At 52.8% G+C, this 16,606-nt stretch overlaps 1 protein-coding gene across 2 annotated transcripts in view; it reads left to right on the top strand.

The window, feature by feature from the left end:
- The window catches only part of CNNM4 (cyclin and CBS domain divalent metal cation transport mediator 4), a 37,458-nt gene extending 21,167 nt beyond the window's left edge, over positions 1-16,291 (top strand). The window contains exons 2-8 of one of the 2 annotated variants that reach the window (XR_014051919.1): positions 6,127-6,270; positions 6,507-6,641; positions 7,631-7,800; positions 8,029-8,125; positions 13,040-13,221; positions 13,773-14,662; positions 15,144-16,291. Coding sequence is in view for 1 of the 2 variants with exons in the window: in XM_081484607.1 (XP_081340733.1) it covers positions 6,127-6,270; positions 6,507-6,641; positions 7,631-7,800; positions 8,029-8,125; positions 13,040-13,221; positions 13,773-13,958 (914 nt within the window). In the remaining variant the exon portion in view is untranslated. Of the gene's footprint in view, positions 1-6,126; positions 6,271-6,506; positions 6,642-7,630; positions 7,801-8,028; positions 8,126-13,039; positions 13,222-13,772 lie in introns of both variants that reach the window. The other variant, XM_081484607.1, reaches the window with a different exon arrangement.
- Positions 16,292-16,606: the final 315 nt, after the last annotated feature.

Raw genomic sequence — 16,606 nt, 5'->3', positions numbered from 1 at the left:
AGACTTTGGAGTGTCTGCTGTGTGCCGGCAGTGGGTGAGGGATGGTGGGAGGATGCTTGGAGAGGAGTGAGTTTGCGTGCCGTGCTGGGCTGCATCCTAACCTGGCTGGATGCCAGGCAGCTGATGAGACAAGCCCTGCAAGTACTGAAAGGAAGCCCTGGGGCAGGGTGGGGGCAGTGAGTGCTCCCAGGGCACCCAGGGCTGAGCCTGGGCAGGTGGAAGGGTGGAGAGGTGGGGGAGGGTTGCTGAGGAACTCAGGCAGGTTCTGGGTCCTCCCTCTGCTTGCCTTCTGTTCCCCGTGGGAGAGGGCAGTGAAAGAGGCCCAGGCTTGCTTGGGCCACTTGGCAGTCTGTACCTGCCAATCCCGCCAGGGTTTCTCAAGGTCTCACATGCAGGTTTCTGACCTGGGCCAAGGCTGACAAGGGCGGAGCGGGCAAGCTTGCAGGCAGATATGGCCCAGAAGTGACCTGGGGACAGCAGCTTCAAGGTGCCTCCGGCCCCACCGGAGTTTCCCTGTCCTCACAGTGCTCGAGTGTAGAAGGCACAGGAAGCCCTAAGCCCCGAGAAGCAACGTGAGAACATTTTCTTGCTTATGTGTTTCTTTCTGATTATACTATTGACTATGAAAATGTTAGAATTTCTGTTTAGGAAACTATAAAAAAGAGAAGCCATACTGAATCCCCCTAGACTGGTTAAATCATATGAATTGAAATTGTGTTTTTTCTTTTTTTCGGTTGGAAATAGTCAGCATCAGTAATTTCATGTGGCTCAGCCAAATATAATCTTTTTGCTACATTTTCTCAGCCTTTTTTTTTTTTAAATTAGAACTGCTTTGGAAAATGTGGGATTATCAGTTTTTGGAGTAGACACATTATGTCAGTTTACATGTTTCATTTCTCCTTTCTACCATCCCCCAAAACCCAGTTATCCAGTTGAATGGACACTCATAATCAAATGAGGTAACTCATTAAAATAAAATTCTACATTAGATTTAATAAATATCATACAATACAAGTCACAAGTCTGAGTCCTAAGTTGATCCTCTTATTCTAAATGGTAAATCAGCTAACAGTAATTTCTGAATTATAAAAGCTTCTTTTTTTAATATATATTTTATTTATTTTATTTGGTTGCATTGGGTCTCAGTTACAGCATATGGAATCTAGTTCCATGACCAGGGATCAAATCTGGGCCCCCTCCATTGGGAGCACAGAGTCCTAGCCTACTGGGCCACCTGGGAAATCCCAAAAGCTTCTTGATGACTAAAATTCAGAGTAGTTCTTTGCCCAGTCTCTGTTCCTCTCCCCCTCCACTGTTGGTTCCTAAGGCACAACCATGTGAACTGTGTCATCCATTCCACAGGTGTTCATTGAACACCTATTATGTGCCGTTCGCTGTTCTGAGTTTTGGGAACACAGACGAAAGCCTCTGCTATGATGGAGCTCTCAGTCTAGAGGGAGAAGATGGGCCATAAAACGATAATCACCATGAACAAGCACTTTCTGTTGTTTATTGTAGGTGATAAAGACCCGGGTTGTGGGACTGGAGGAAGGGTTGCAGTACTCAGTGAGGCCCTCTGGGTAGGCCTCACCGAAAGGTGATGTTTGAACATTGAACGCAGGCTTGAAGCAGGGCTGAGCTGGGTGGGTGTTGGGGGAGGAGCAGGTCAGGCTGAGGGAGAGGCCTCCGGTGTTTGAGGAAGAGCCAGGAGGCTGAGAGTCAACTGTGCTTGAGAGGAGGGCAGCATGAAGGGCTTTGGGGCCCAGGCCTCTGTGAGAAGTGTGGCATCTCTGTGGAGTGAGAGAGCCACTGGAGGGTTTGGGGTGCAGCAGGGGTCCCCCTGCTGCTGTGTGGAGAGTAGACTCAGGTCCAGGATGAAGACTTAGGATCTCGCCCTTTGGGTGAGAGGAGATGCCTGTGGCTCAGCATACTCAGACGGTAAAGAATCCGCCTGCTATGTGGGAGACCCGGGTTCCATCCCTGGGTCGGGAAGATCCCCTGGAGGAGGGCATGGCTACCCGCTCCAGTATTCTTGCCTGGAGAATCCCATGGACGGAGGAGCCTGGCGGGCTGCAGTCCATGGGGTTGCAAGAGAGTCAGACATAACTCAGCGACTAAACAACAACAGCATGTGACAGTAGCAGTGGAGGCTCCCAGAAGCGGTTGGATTCTGGGTGTCCATTGCAGGCAGAGCTGATGGGATCTGCTGAACTGGCTGGATGTAGAAAGGTAGAGAAGTAGTGGAGGCAGTTTATTTCCCCAGGCCCCCATCCACTTCCACAGGTCTGGGGCAGGAGGTTGACTGAGTCAAGGTCAAGATATTGGGTTGGCCAAAAAGTTGATTCAGGCCTTTTTCTGTAACATCTTACAGGAAAACCCCAATATTAGACATCTATGTGGAGCTAGCTATCAGCCAGCAGCTTGATGTGAGTCTAGAGGGCACAGGAGAGGGCTGCAAACAGTTACTGGAGATGCCTTGATGTATAGTTTGTATTTAAAGTCATGAAGCAAGGGCCAGGTGCAAGGACTGAGCCCCAGGACTCTTCTCAGGAAGGAGAAGCAGCTCTGGGGTCAGAGGAACACCAGGAGAGCTGTGCCTGGAAGCCGAGGGGAGGGAGGATTTCCAGGAGGAGGGAGAGAGTCGCTCAGAAACTGTAGCCTGGGCAGGTCTCCTGAGAATGGGAGGTCTGGAGGGCATTGGTGACCTGTGCAAGAGAGGTTCTCTGGCCAGGGGAGGAGAAGGTTCTGCTAAGACCGAAGGATGGCCTCTCTGGAGACAGATAAGTTAGGAAAAAGGCAGAGCCAGCCCAGGGTCCATACTCAGGTCACCAGAGGGTGACCTCTATATCGGGGCCCCAACTGGCCAGCCAGGTTGGTGTCAGTGCTCCAGGCTGTTAGCCTGCAGGGCAGGGCTGGCCGAGGGTGGTGCCCCAGGTCTGCCCACCTACAGGGTACCTACCTGGCTGGCTGGAAAGTGCTGCCATTAGAGGGCACCCACACCCACCAGTGGAGTCCACAAACCCAGGCGCCCCGGAGAGGAGGCGAGAGGGCTGAGCGGGAACTGAGGAATCTGCTCGTTTCATCCACAGGAGGGGCATTTTGGTCCTTCAGAGAAGCTGCCTACCTTTTTCTGTGAGGCCCAGGGTGACCTGTGACCATTTGTGCGGCAGGACTTGTTCTGAGCCTGTGGGTTAATTAGAGGGTTCAGGCATTGTTTGTTCAGTCATTAAGTTGTGTCTGACTCTCTACGACCCCATGGACTGCAGCACCCTGTCCTTCACTGTCTCCCAGAGTTTGCTCAAACTCATATCCATTGAATCAGTGATGCCATCCAATCATCTCATTCTTTGTCACCCGCTATTCCTCTTGCCCTCAATCTTTCCCAGCATCAGGGTCTTTTCCAGTGAGGCAGCTCTTCCCATGAGGTGGCCAAAGTATTGGAGCTTCAGCATCAGTCCTTCCAATGAATATTCAGAACTGATTTCCTTTAGGATAGACTGGTTTGATCTCCTTGTTGTCCAAGGGACTCTCAAGAATCTTCTCCAACACCACAGTTCAAAAGCATCAATTCTTCAGCACTCAGTCTTCTTTATGGTCCAATTCTCGCATCCGTACATGACTACTGGAAAAACCATAGCTTTGACGGTATGGACCTTTGTCGGCAAAGTGATGTCTCTGGTTTATAATATGCTTTCTAGGTTGCTCCTAGCTTTTCTTCCAGGCAGCAAATGTCTTTTAATTTCATGGCTGTAGTCACCGTCAGTCGGAGGGGAGGACTTTTCCTCATATTACTGGAACTGTCCTTTCTCTCCAGGGGATCCGACTTCTAGGCTGTGAGCAGGGATCCCCTGCCATATCCAGACACCCACCTGCTCCCTGGGGCTCAGTCTGCGGTAGGGGTTAGGCACGGAGGGTCCTTGTCTACCCTCTCTCACCAGTTTCCCTTAGTTCCCTTTAATTTGTTTCTCTCCTTCATTTTTTTCTCAATTAAAAAAAAAAGCTGTAGAAATAAAACATGTCCAGCAAGTATAACAATATAGAAGGGTACTGAGGCCCTCCCTCAAACTCCAAATCCCCCCAGAGGTGACCTTCATTACCTCGTCTCGACACTGACAGGGCAGTTTAGCACCCCCACCCATCATGTCTGCAGATGGCGCCATGCTTTCTGTCCCCTTACAGTCTCTCCAGGGCTCCCTTCCACGCTTGGTCCACCCCGCTCTGCCACATTCTCCCCAGAGTGGCAGTGGCTCCTGCTCCATTGCCCTTGAGGTTTGATATTGTTGAATGTTCTGATGAACCCTTTTGCTTTTTCTGCATTTTGAAAATTACATCCATAGAAAAAGTTCCTACCCTTGAAATTTCCAGATCCAAGATTGGGGACCCTGAATTTTGGGACAAACTGCCAGTTTGGCCTGCTGAAATGAGCAACCGACCTGCCCAACAGAGTGCCTGTGAGGACCTCTGTGTCTCCCCCCAGCACTGGGTACCGCTAGGCTTAATTAGGCCATGTAGGTCCGAAAGTGGTAAGAGCTCCCTTGCTTTAATCCTGGTTCCCTGCACCTCAACCCCCCTCCCCACCCCATGACATAATTTAACTGGCTGCCCCAAGCCCCTGGGAACATAGTTTCTGACTCCAAAGGGCACTTCTGGATGGGCTGCATCGGGCAGGTGAAGAGGCTGGGGGCTGGACCCTAGGGTCAAGTCCCTGACTGGCTGCTGCCTACAGAGGACCTTGGCCAAGCTCTTGCTGGCTCATCTCTCAAGACCTTCGGGAAATTTTAATCTAGTCTAGCCATGGTTCTGCCTGGCAAGGTGCTGAGAGTTATTCGACCATGTGTGTGCGTGCTAAGTTGCTTCAGTCGTGTTCACCCCTTTGTGACCCTATGGACTGTAGCCTGCCAGGCTCCTCTGTCCATGGGATATCCTAGGCAAGAATACTGGAGTGGATTGCCATTCCCTATTCCAGGGGATCTTCCTGACCCAGGGATCAAACCTGCATCTCTTATGTCTGCTGCATTGGCAGGCGGGTTCTTGACCACTAGTACCACCTGGGAAGCCCTTGTTTGACCACAACTGGAAATCAGTGTACCACAGTGGCACATTGTGGAAAAGTTTCATAAAAGGGGCGCTACTTCCTGCATCACACGTGGTGTACTCTGTGATTCTTCACTTTATTTTATAAAATGCTGGTCACAGGAAGTGGCATTTCTCTGTTCCCCCTCCAAGGCCCGTGGGAGTTGTGAAGATGCGTCCTGGGGCTGGGCTTCCCTGGGACCCTGGAGACCTGGAGAACCTCCTCCAGGGACACGGTGCAGAGTCATGGCTAAGATTGGGTCATGAAGGGGAAGCTGAGCAGGAGACCTGGCTTGGCCTTCACGGCCCTCGGCTCTTTTCCCCTTGGGTCCCTCCAGACCCATGTCCCTGTGTGGGGGGCACACGGTCCCTTTCAACCCAGAGTGGGGGCTGGGCCCTGTCATTGTCACTTGCTGGGGTTCAGGACCTGCGAGAAGTGTGGGACCCCGGAAGAAGGCCTGAGAAGCCCTGCCACTCCACTCAGCTTTGTGGAGGGTTCTTCCTCCCCACCTTATACCTCCTAACTTTCTCTTGTTTTGGGTTCAAGGGTGGCCCTCCTCTAATTATAGTATCTGCCTGGCCTAATTATAGCCTGGGCTAATTTGTTAATGGCTTTGGGAACTGAGAGCCTTGCCTTGGGCAGGATCATGGCTCCTGGGTATACGCAGGGGAGTTATGCCAAGGGGCACTGGCTGAAGGACTGTGGGTGGCCCTTGAGGCCCCCTGGGGAGCCCTGTGTCCACCTGGCGCACACAGGGCTCTGACGGATGCTGTCTGTGTCTGCAGGTTGTCGAGGTGGGGCTCTCCCCTTCCCAGGAGCCCCTGATACACCACACCAAGCAGGGACTTGCCATCTTCATTCTATTTAAACACATGGTCCTAAATTAAAAGATACTTTCGGTTTTCCTTTCTGTAAAAGCAATATCCGTTTCCAACAACGGCTTCAGGACTCGTGACCCCAGTGACTCGTGACCCCAAATGTGTTAATATTTTGCTCGGGGAGTCTCAGGACTGGTCCCTCTGCTCCTCTAACTCATTACATTTTCTTCTCAGGGAAGTCCCACCTGGCCATTGTGCAGAAGGTGAACAACGAGGGTGAAGGTGACCCCTTCTACGAGGTGCTAGGCCTGGTCACCCTGGAGGATGTCATCGAGGAGATCATTAAGTCTGAGATCCTGGATGAGTCTGATATGTACAGTGAGTTCCCCGCCCCACCTGCCTCACTCGGATGGACACCTGCTGTCCCGGGATGGGAAGGCTGAGGGTGAGGCCAGGGCCATCCTTCCTCCCGGCCTTCGTGTCTCAGTCCAGATGCTGCTGCTGCTGCTTCTGGTGGAAGGAGAGCCCGCTAAGCTGGGAGCTGGCGGGTGGGCCCTAGTCTTTTCCCCAGTCCTTGCGGGACGCTGGCCTCAGTTCCAGATTCTCTCTTGCAGCTGACAACCGAAGCCGGAAACGGGTCTCTGAGAAGAACAAGCGCGACTTCTCAGCCTTCAAAGATGCTGACAATGAACTCAAGGTGAAAATTTCACCTCAGCTACTTCTGGCTGCTCATCGCTTCCTGTCCACGGGTAAGAGCAAGAGGGGCAGCTTTTGGGTAGGGGCAGAATATAGCCCTGGAGGGAGACGTTCTGGCTTCTCCTCCCCAGAGGGCTGCGGCAGATGCAGGGCCCAGGGCGAGCTTGACTGCCTCTGGAAGGGGGCGAGCCGTTGTCCCTCCATCCGCCCCTACCCCTGACAATCCCTGCAGTTTATTTTCCCTGTTAATGAGTTGCTGCTGCAAACTTCCAGGAAGCGTCCAGGTTTGTTTTGGAGGTTTTGTGCTGGGAGGATGGGAGGTGGGCACCAGGTTCCCCAATGAGGAGGGAGAAGACAACCCTTCCACATGCCGCGTCCCAGCGGGTGTGCCTGCAGCCCTGCCTGCTCATCTCCTCCAAGCCCCTGGATCCTGCTCTGTTCTCATCTCCCCACCTTCCCTCCGCCTGCATCTGCCGGGTCCCACGGGACCTGACCTCCCAGTCAATCATTTTTCTCTCTTCTCACCCCTGATTCATAGCTCCCTTGGAGACCTGGGTGATTAAATAGGAAAATGCCTGCCTGCCCCATCCTCTGCCCTCACTCTTGACTTCCTTCCTGCCCTCACTTGCTGAAGCTGTGATCCTGTGATTTCTCTGCCAGGCTATGGATGATGTGGATTCTGGCAACAGCACTAGTCATGTGTACCAGGCACTTCCCACGTGGCAAGCACGTGACTCAGTGTCTTACATCCGTTATCTCATTTCAGCAAGCAGTGACCCCATGAAGTTTTAAATCCCCATTTTACGGATGAGGAAACTGAGACTCAGGTGAAGAAATGTGCCCGAGGCCATGTTCTATTAGTGCAGGAGCCATGGTTCCAGCAGGCAGACAGTTTCATGTCTACTGGGGCTGGAGCCAAGGGCGCACCCCCTGCCCGCCGTGGGGAGGCAGGGCCAGGTGATGAGGAGCTGTCCAGCACAGGTGTGACCGAGCCCCAGGTGCCGCCTGGCCTCCTGTGAAACCCTCCTCTCTCCTTCCTCAGAGGTCCCCCAGTTCAGCCCCTCTCTGATATCAGAGAAGATCCTGCTGCGGCTGCTCAAGTACCCAGACGTCATCCAGGAGCTCAAGTTTGACGAGCACAATAAGTACTACGTCCGTCATTACCTGTACACTCGCAACAAGCCGGCCGACTACTTCATCCTCATCTTGCAGGTGGGCCTGCGCCCTCCGTGCCCATGCTGCCCCCTCGCCTGCCCTCTGCCCACCCCCATTGCCCGTCCTCCTCTGAGGCCACCCTTGAGCCTCCTCCCGGGCTCCAGGTCTCAGCTCCTTCGTGGGGTCCACAGCCTCGCGCACGCCTTGCCTCTTCTTTGCGCCTCAGGCTTTTCTCCCTGGTGGCGTTTTCTTGTCACTCTGTGACCATGACCCATGTGCTTTCAGGGGAAGGTGGAGGTGGAGGCCGGGAAGGAGAACATGAAGTTTGAGACAGGGGCCTTCTCCTACTATGGGACCATGGCCTTGTCCTCGGCCCCTTCTGGTGAGTCCTTGGACGCCCTCCAGCACGTCTGGAGGGGGTCAGAGGTGGATGGTCTGCCCCGCCCCAGAACCTGGGGCCGTCTTCAGGGGAAGGGCAGGCCAGTGAGCACCCGGGCTTTGAGGAGGTAGGCTGGAGAAATGACTCGCCCGTGGGGACAGGGGTCCGAGGGTGGAGGGAGGAGATGGGAAGAGGGTTCTGAGCAGAGCCTGGAGGGGAGCTGACAGTGCGTTCCGAGATGGTGAGACGAGCCTGTAGAAGACAAGGGAGCTGGTAGGTAGGTGTCAGGGAGGCCCAGGAAGTCGATGGCGTTTGCTCATGATACAAAGCAGGAGGCTGTTAGTGGCCCATGAGCAGAATGGGTGAACTGGGTAAGCAGACCACCGTGGCCATGACAGCGGAGAGCAGTTGAGAGAGAGAGGCAGGTGGAGGGAGGCTGAGTGGCCTCACTGGTGAAGACCAGGCCAGGGGAGTCAGATGGGGTAAGGAAGCCAAGGCACCCATGGTTGGGGGCCAGGCTGGGGCCTGTTGGCCATGCAGTAAAGGGGCTGAGCCACCGCCTTTTGGCTAAGAGTCAGTTCTAATGGAATAAAGGAGCTTGGGGACAGAGAAAGGACTGGGCAGCCTCTAAGAAGGCCTCTCTTGCCACCCCAGTGCCCTCTGCTTCTCTAGTGGTAGGTGGCTCAGGCTCCTGTTACCAGAGGGACCTTGTGACTGGAGTGGGCGCCCTGCAGACAAGGCCCAGGTGTCACCTAACTTGGTATCTCGCTAGTGGTGTGACTCTTCCAAGCCTTGAGAGCAGCCCCAGTTTCTGCAGGCTGGAGAGTGGAAAGTCTGCTTTGGTGCTGAGCACAGGCACATGGTAGTGGGGAGAGGGGCGCCTCCACGCTGTGCCTGTTGCTATCCTTTGACAAAGAAGGCCCCTGCGTGGGCGGCCGGGCACACATGCTTATTGACACAGTTCAGCTCATCTACCGGCATGAGCAGGCACCTGCAGGGAGGGGGATGGGATTCAAGGCTCCAGAGCTGGGTTTGGGAACAGGTGGCCCCTACCCAGGTGCCCCAGGCCTGGGGAGGATGTCTCTGCCCCTCCCAGGAGGACCTCTTACCATCCAGCTTGGGGAAGCCTTGTAAAGCAGGGCATACCATCACAGGACGTTCCTTTAAGCGCTCTTTCTCTGCAGCAATGCCTCAGAGCCTGGTTGGGGGCCTGGGCCCTGTCTTGACCTGGAGGCCCCTGCTTTCCACTTGCAGTGGCCACAAGGGAGCAGAGATGACTTCTGGGGGCTCTGTGTTCTCTGTGAGAGCTCTGGGCCCACTCTGCCAGCTTCCGCCATTCTCTGATCACGGCTCATTTGTGGGCTCTGAGCACCCTCCCCGTCAGAGCCGGGTTCCGTTTCCCATGGTGCCTCTTCTCTGCTCAGGGCAGCCTGGCCTCCAGCAGGTCTGCTTCTCCATGCTGTTCCTGTGGCTCTGTGTCCACCCCACCCACCACTGACCTTCTCCTCTTTTGCTCCAGTACCTTCCACCCTGGTTGGGTGTCCGCCTGGCAAGCGGAACTCCCTGCTCTCCTGGCTCTCAGGTAACAAGGCATGGCTGGAAACTTTGCACTGCCACCTGTGGCCTGAGCCTGCATACTGCAGCCGCATTAACCTCTCCCAGCAGGCACTGGGGCCACCTCCGCGCCTTCCTCCCAGCACCTGTGCCACCCCACCTGTTCACATGTGTGGGCCAGTCTGACAAGTGTTGGTTCTGCTTGACCTGGGGTTCTGTGTTACTGTGTACCTTTGCCCAGGTCCTGGAAGGGTTTCCCCGAAGGTCCTCAGTCTTTGAGAAGCCTCGTGCACACACACATACACCCGCAGGTGACAGGCTGGGAGTGAAGGGCTATTCCCCGCCAGGGGAGCCCTGCTGCTCAGGGCCACACACAGACTTCAGTAGGGTAACTTGTCACCTCTCAGTATTCTTGCCTGGAGAATCCCAAGGACCGAGAAGTCCATAGGGTTGTAAAGAGTCGGACATGACTGAAGCGACTGAGCACACACACATGCAACTTTCTCTAAAAAAAACTTCCCTTCCCATCTTTCCTCACAAGCTTTGCTTTCTTATTCTGTGGCTGAAATGGTGTCCACCTGCCAGGGGGAGGGGGCAGCCTCTGGGAGTTAGAAGTGTGGCCGCAGTCAGACTGCCTTGGTTGAGTGGTGTCTCCGCCAAGACCAGCTGAATGGTTCTGGGAACTCAGTGACCTTCTCTGAGTCTTGATTTCCTCCTGTGAAATGGGAACAAGACATGTGCCCATTTCTTAAGAATTGTTGGCTGCAGTAGGCAAGAGAATTGATATAAAATGTTTAGCTAGAACTCAATTACTACTTGTACTTTCTCTATTATGGTCAAAACAGGAAGTATTTGGGAAAAGGCCAAAGGCCCTATGCTGTTTCTGGCCTTCCACAGGTCACACTCCTGAGCGCTGAACCAGGGTCGGTGGGAACCGTGTTGGCCCCAGCATCATTCAGTTCATGGGATTCCTGTATCCCATGTACACTGAGGCAGCAGAGGTCCTGATGTCAGAATTGTGGCCTGTGCTGCTTAGCCCAGGGGGAAGAGCACAGCGAGTGTCTCTGAGCTCCAGTTTCAGTGCATAGCTTAAAGCAGCCCCTGGGACCCTGGCCGTCCTAGAAACCTATCACTTCAGGCACCTGTTTCCCATTGATGTTCATACAGTTGGGCTATTTACCTTCTTAAATATACAAAAGCACACTTAAAAAAAAAATTGATTCTCTTAAAAAAGTAAAAAGGTGACTTAGCAGTCACTGGTCCCATACAGACACAGCCAACTTTTGGCTGTGATGAGTGGCCTTTGAGCAGGAGGCTGACTGATGAGAACAAAGTGGACCGTATCGGCCTTCACTGGCCAGCCCCTCAGCCTCGCTCTCCTCTCCTGCACTTGCTGCTGTCTCATAAATGGTGGAGTTGACACATACATGGTTTGAATCCTCATGTCTTTACCTAACATGGGAACCGAGACACTTTTACATAAGCTTTCTAGTTAGAGCTATGCAGGGTCTCACCAAGCAGAAGTGCCTCTGTTTGTTATTTCCCCCTTATGCATGTTCATGAGGGTCTGTATTCTAAATAATGGCATGATATAGACCTCTTTATGGAAAAACTTCTTCTGTGTTTAAGATTATGTCCTTAGAATATTTTTTCCAGAAATGGAATTACCAAGTCAAAAGTACCTGGGTTTTTTGTTGTTGTTGTTACTTTTTTGGGTTTGTTTTAATAGTAACATAGCTTACTTAGAAAATTAGAAAAGTACGAAAAATCCTAAGAAAATTAAATATCATAATTTCATTTTTCAGAAACAAAACTTCCATTTTTTAAATTTCTAGGACCTCTGTTTTAACACACCATGTGACTAATGTATGTTGGTTTAAATTCACTTCCTGCCTCTGGAGTGTTAATAAGCATTAATTAAAAGCTTTTGTCATCCAAATAATTAATGTTAAACTGTAAGAAATACTGAACTTCAAGGTGTTACTTAAGTTTGAATGAGTGATAGATGCACATGGTCCTCTAGTGGTTGTATACCAGGGGTCCCCAACCTCCGGGATCTAATGCCTAATAATCCGAGGGGGAGCCGATGTAATAATAATAGAACTAAAGTTCACAGTAAATGTAATGTGCTTGAATTGTCCCCAAACCATCTCCCCTCATCCCGGTCCATGGAAAAATTGTTTTGCATGGAACTGGACCCTGGTGCCAAAAAGGTTGGGGAATGCTGTTGTATGCTACCCATCATAGAATATCCCGACTGTGTGTTCCTAGTTTTATGAATGAAATTCAGATGTTGAGTATTGCTGAATTCTGTCTCATTTGGTACAGTCACCCAGACTCAGTGGTTGCTTTTTTCACTGGGCTGTTTGTTAGAATAGTTAACTGAGTCGTTGGTAAGTTAGTAGTTACCTAAGCAAATCAGCTTAGTCCACTACCTGTTTGTTTAAAACAAGCCAGCATGCCTTCACAATTAACTCCTTGGTGCATTTCATAGTTCTCTGAATGTTCCCCCAAAATACGGGCTAATGAGGTACAATCAGGTGTGGTGCCCTTCCTTTCGCAAAATAAGGAGCTGGTTCCTTCCTCATTGGAGGCTGTCGTTCCCCTTTCCTGGTTACTATCAGCTGAGTGAAGCCTGTTCTGCCCCTACTGATGGGAAGAGGCACTGCCATAGCTACTCCAGGGCTCTGCCTCGTGGGATGGACTGGACCAGTCTCCAGACACCCCAGCGTGGGAAGCTGGAGCTCTGGGGCCTCCAGGTTCCTGTGAGAAGTCTGCTGCCTCCATCCCCCTGCCAGACTGGCTGGGCTCAGCACACATAGGCAGGACTGTTCCACACACAAGTCTCATGGAACACACTTTTGAGCTCTTACGAGCATTTTGAGATACGAACAGGGTGTCATGTTGGGGGTGTCTGTATGTATGGTGAGAGAGTGCAAACTGTAGGTTCTTCCTCTTCATGTAATTGAAAAGTGTGCAGTTTACATCCCTTGACAGAAGCAGTCATTGAGATGCTATCTACCACACTCGGGCCATCTTTGTGTTGCCGCTGCCTCGTTAGCTGTCCGGGTGAAGTGAAAGCTTTTGTAGACAGAAACTTTCTGTGTCTCGGTTTTTGTTTTCTGTTTTGTTCTCTGTTCGGGCAGACTTTTGAACACTTACTGCACAAACACTTCTAAACAGACTAACTGTTTGCTTTGATGAAGTCAGACCTTGCAGTAAGGGCTTTGTTTGCACGCAAGAACTCCTTCCCGTTTCCAGGGAGGGCACCACTGCCTGGGCGTCTGAGGGACAAGGTTGGACAGGAGGCTGTGAGGGTCACCAGGCTGGCCCCCAACCTCACCATCTCTCTTCCCACCACAGACCGCTCCCCATCCCACCCCACGGCCCTCAGCCGCTCGGCCTCCCTCAGCTACCCAGACCGCTCAGAAACGCCGAGCACCGCCCCCTTAGCAGGCAGCAGCAACCAGTTTGGCAGCTCCATCCTGGGCCAGTACATCTCTGACTTCAGCGTGCGGGCACTCATGGACCTCCAATACATTAAGGTGAGCACTCCCCATAGCCCTCTGCCTGGGGCAGCCCCATCCTCTGCCTCCTGGGTGTCTGGATCACTCTGCCTGCAGTCTGTTGGCAGCTTCTTTGATCCACCGCACCCAGCATAGATAGGCTTCCCAAGGGTTGCTCGTGGTAAAGAACTTGCCTGCCAATGCAGGAAACACAAGAGACATGGCTTCAATCCCTGGGTCGGGAAGATCCCCTGGAGGAGGGCATGGCAACCCACTCCAGTGTTCTTGCCTGGAGAATCCCATGGACAGAGGAGCCTGGCTGGCTAAAGTCCATGGGGTCGCAGAGAGTCGGACACGACTGAGCAACTTAGCACACAGCACACGCACCCCGCATGGCAGGCCCCGGACTTGGGATGTGTGTCCTTCCTACTCTAGCTTCTCACTCATTGGTGGGGGTGGGGGGCCTTCTGAGACCCTCTGCCCTGGGTCACGGCCTCTTTCCTGGACTCAGCTTCCATCCCGGCCACGTTTCCCTGGCCCCCCAGCCCTGCTCTCAGTGACCACCCCACCCCTCCCCTACCCCACTGCAGATTACCCGGCAGCAGTACCAGAATGGGCTGCTGGCCTCACGCATGGACAACTGCCCCCAGTTCCCCCTGGACGGGTGCACCATCTGCACTGACAAGGCCGAGCCGCCGCTGGTGGACGAGACCACGAACCTGCTGAATGAGCGCAACTCTTTGCTGCACAGAACGTCTCACGAGAGCGCCATCTGACAGGAGGGCCCGGGGTCCCCCGCCAGCCCCGCGGGGGCCTCCCCAGTGGGCCCACAAGAAGACAGGGAGCCTGTTAGGCTGGAAGGGGTACAGTTATCCTGTCTGACTGAGCAGCCAGAGGATCCCCTGCCTGAGGGGGATCTGGTCTCTGACAGGGACCTCTGAACAGCTCTGAGGTGGCAGCTGCACAGCCCCAGACTGTGGGGCAGTATACCGGTGACCAGGAGCGCTTCTCAACTCAGCTCATTGCACCTCTTTTTAAATATCATAGAGGGAAAGGAAGACAGGGTTAAGGAACTTTATTTAAAAGCAATTTTTTTTCACAAAAACTTTAAAAGGGGTAGGGTTTCTCACCCCGGGAAGCAATAGCCATAATGTGCTCCCACTTGTGACCTTCTGGCTGCATCCCTGACTCAGGGAGCCAACTCTCCCTGCTCCTCTTTCATGTCCTCCAGAGATGGCACCGCCACGGCCTCCTGGAGGAAGATTTCTTCTTGGGAGAGAAGACAGTTCTTTCCAGGAAGCAAAGAACCAAATAGCACTGAGAACAACTGCTTTGACGCACGCTGAGGCTCACCTGTTGTCACCGAGGCCAAGGGATTTTTCTGGGAACCATGGTCATGGAGGTGACGAGAGGAGCATGCCTCCTCCTGTCAATCGCTGGACCCAGGAATCTCCTAAAACTCTGCTGATGGGGTCTCCTGGTGAGTTGGGCTGGGCCGAGGACTCTCAGCCCTGTCCCCGTGGTCTGCCTCACATCTACCCCTTTGGACAGCTCTCCCCTTGTCGTGGGGCTGACTCCAAGTGTTAGGCAGGGTCTCACACCTTTAAGACTGCTAACCAGACTGCTCCCCAGGCCCTGCCCTCAGTTTCACCAAAGGTTTTCCCCAGGTGGGGAGAGTGTCTGTGTTAGAGGGGCTTATCTGTGATGCTCTTTTCTGGGCCAGGTCATGAGCATCTACATTGTTAGCAATCAGTTCATCCCCCTTCCACCCCATAGCCAAAGTCAAGTCCCGTTACCGACCCACAAAGCCCTTTTTTCCAGACTCCCTGCTTCTAATCCCAAACCCCAGTGTCTCTTGGGGATTGAGGTCAGGAGGACATGTAGGAAGCCAACCCAAGTGGGCTCTTCATGCCCTTTCCCCATTGTCCAAGGCTCACCTGACCTTGTTCACGCACTTACAGAACCCGGGAAAGGAGGTTCTACCTAGAAGGCTCCCAGCCAGCAACCCCGTCCTACCCATGTGTGTGATCCTAGTGTGAGCTGTCATCCTGGTCTTTGCTGAAGCCCGTGGTGCTGGACCCTGAGTGCCCCAGCCCCATCTGCAGTCTTGCACCTTCTCCCTGAGCAGCAGCCTTCCCACTGTCGGGGAGGCTGTGGGACCAAGGTCCACTTTGACCCTTTGGTTGGGTGGAATGGTTGCTGGGGGCCCCGGAACAGATGAGGGAGCCTCGGCAGGCCTTCCCGCGTACTATTTATTCACTTCTTTCCTCAACCCATGAGACCTGGTACCCCAAGTGCTCTGTTGGCAATGACCAGGAAATGCCTTGCACCAAGTATGCTGGGCCCTGGTCACTTGAACAGGCCTCCCCAGTGACAGAAGTGATTCCTCCAAGTCTGGAGAGAAGGTGGTGACACCTATGGGTTCTCGGCTGTAAGGAAGACACAGACCTTTGTGCCCTGTCCAGGGAAACCCCTTAGTTTTCTCCAGGAGCAGCTTGCTCTCCACGTCCACATGGGGGCTTGCAGTGTGGTTTTCCTGGGGCCTGAGTGCTGCTTGAGCCCACCCACTGCCCGAACCTAGTGTTTGTGTGTGAAGTCCATGGAGCAGGTACACACACTTCCACGGCTACCTCTGTGCACACACACATGCTCTCAAGAGATGGTCCCTCCTCCCCACTTCTCCCCGTCCCCATTTATAATCACTTTCTGCAGAAGGTCATGATTATTTCCAAATATTACTGGTCCGATGACTTCCTCTTCCCAGTGCAATTTCTCACTTCCTAGTCCAGCCTCTGGTTCCTGGGCTGAGCCGTACCCTGGACCTGGCCCAGCCCTGCGTGTCTTCCCATGGAAGGGGGACCTCCGCAAACAGCAGGCCTCCATATGGGTAGGCGAGTCACAGCCACCGTAGCAAATAACTCGTATTTATTTTGCATAAGATTTTAATTTGTATATTTTTGTGATTTATTTTGGCATTGTTATGAGTTTTGACTCTCGGGGAGTTTTGTTGTTACGACTCTTGTGTCTTTTGTCACAAAACAATAATATTTGCTAAACGATATACGGAATTTATTTTTGATTGGTAATAAAAAAATGAAATATGGATAAATCTTGGTGAGCCTGCAGTTGGCCTGTCTGATCTCAAGACCTGTCATAGAGCTTGAAGTGGCTGTGCTTGGCTATGACAGGGCAAGAGACAAGCATCCTGGGACTGTCTAGCACTAAAAAAAAAGAAACTGACATGTAACTTACAAAAAACATAATCAAGGCTGTTGTCACAGGAGCTAGAGAGTGCCAGCTGCTGCTAGACCGATATGGCAAGTGTGCTCAACTGCCACCGTTACAAATCCAGTAAAATGGAAACCAGAGGGCCAGGGACAGCTGGAATGGGCAAACTGCCCCTCCTCTCTCCTCTAGGGGCTAA

This window comes from Giraffa tippelskirchi, chromosome 4 (genome assembly GCF_054371585.1).
Source record: "Giraffa tippelskirchi isolate mGirTip1 chromosome 4, T2T-mGirTip1v1.2.pri, whole genome shotgun sequence".
NCBI classification, from domain to species: domain Eukaryota; kingdom Metazoa; phylum Chordata; class Mammalia; order Artiodactyla; family Giraffidae; genus Giraffa; species Giraffa tippelskirchi.
Note: the sequence above shows the minus strand (reverse complement) of the source record. Positions and strands in the feature narration are given on the sequence as shown.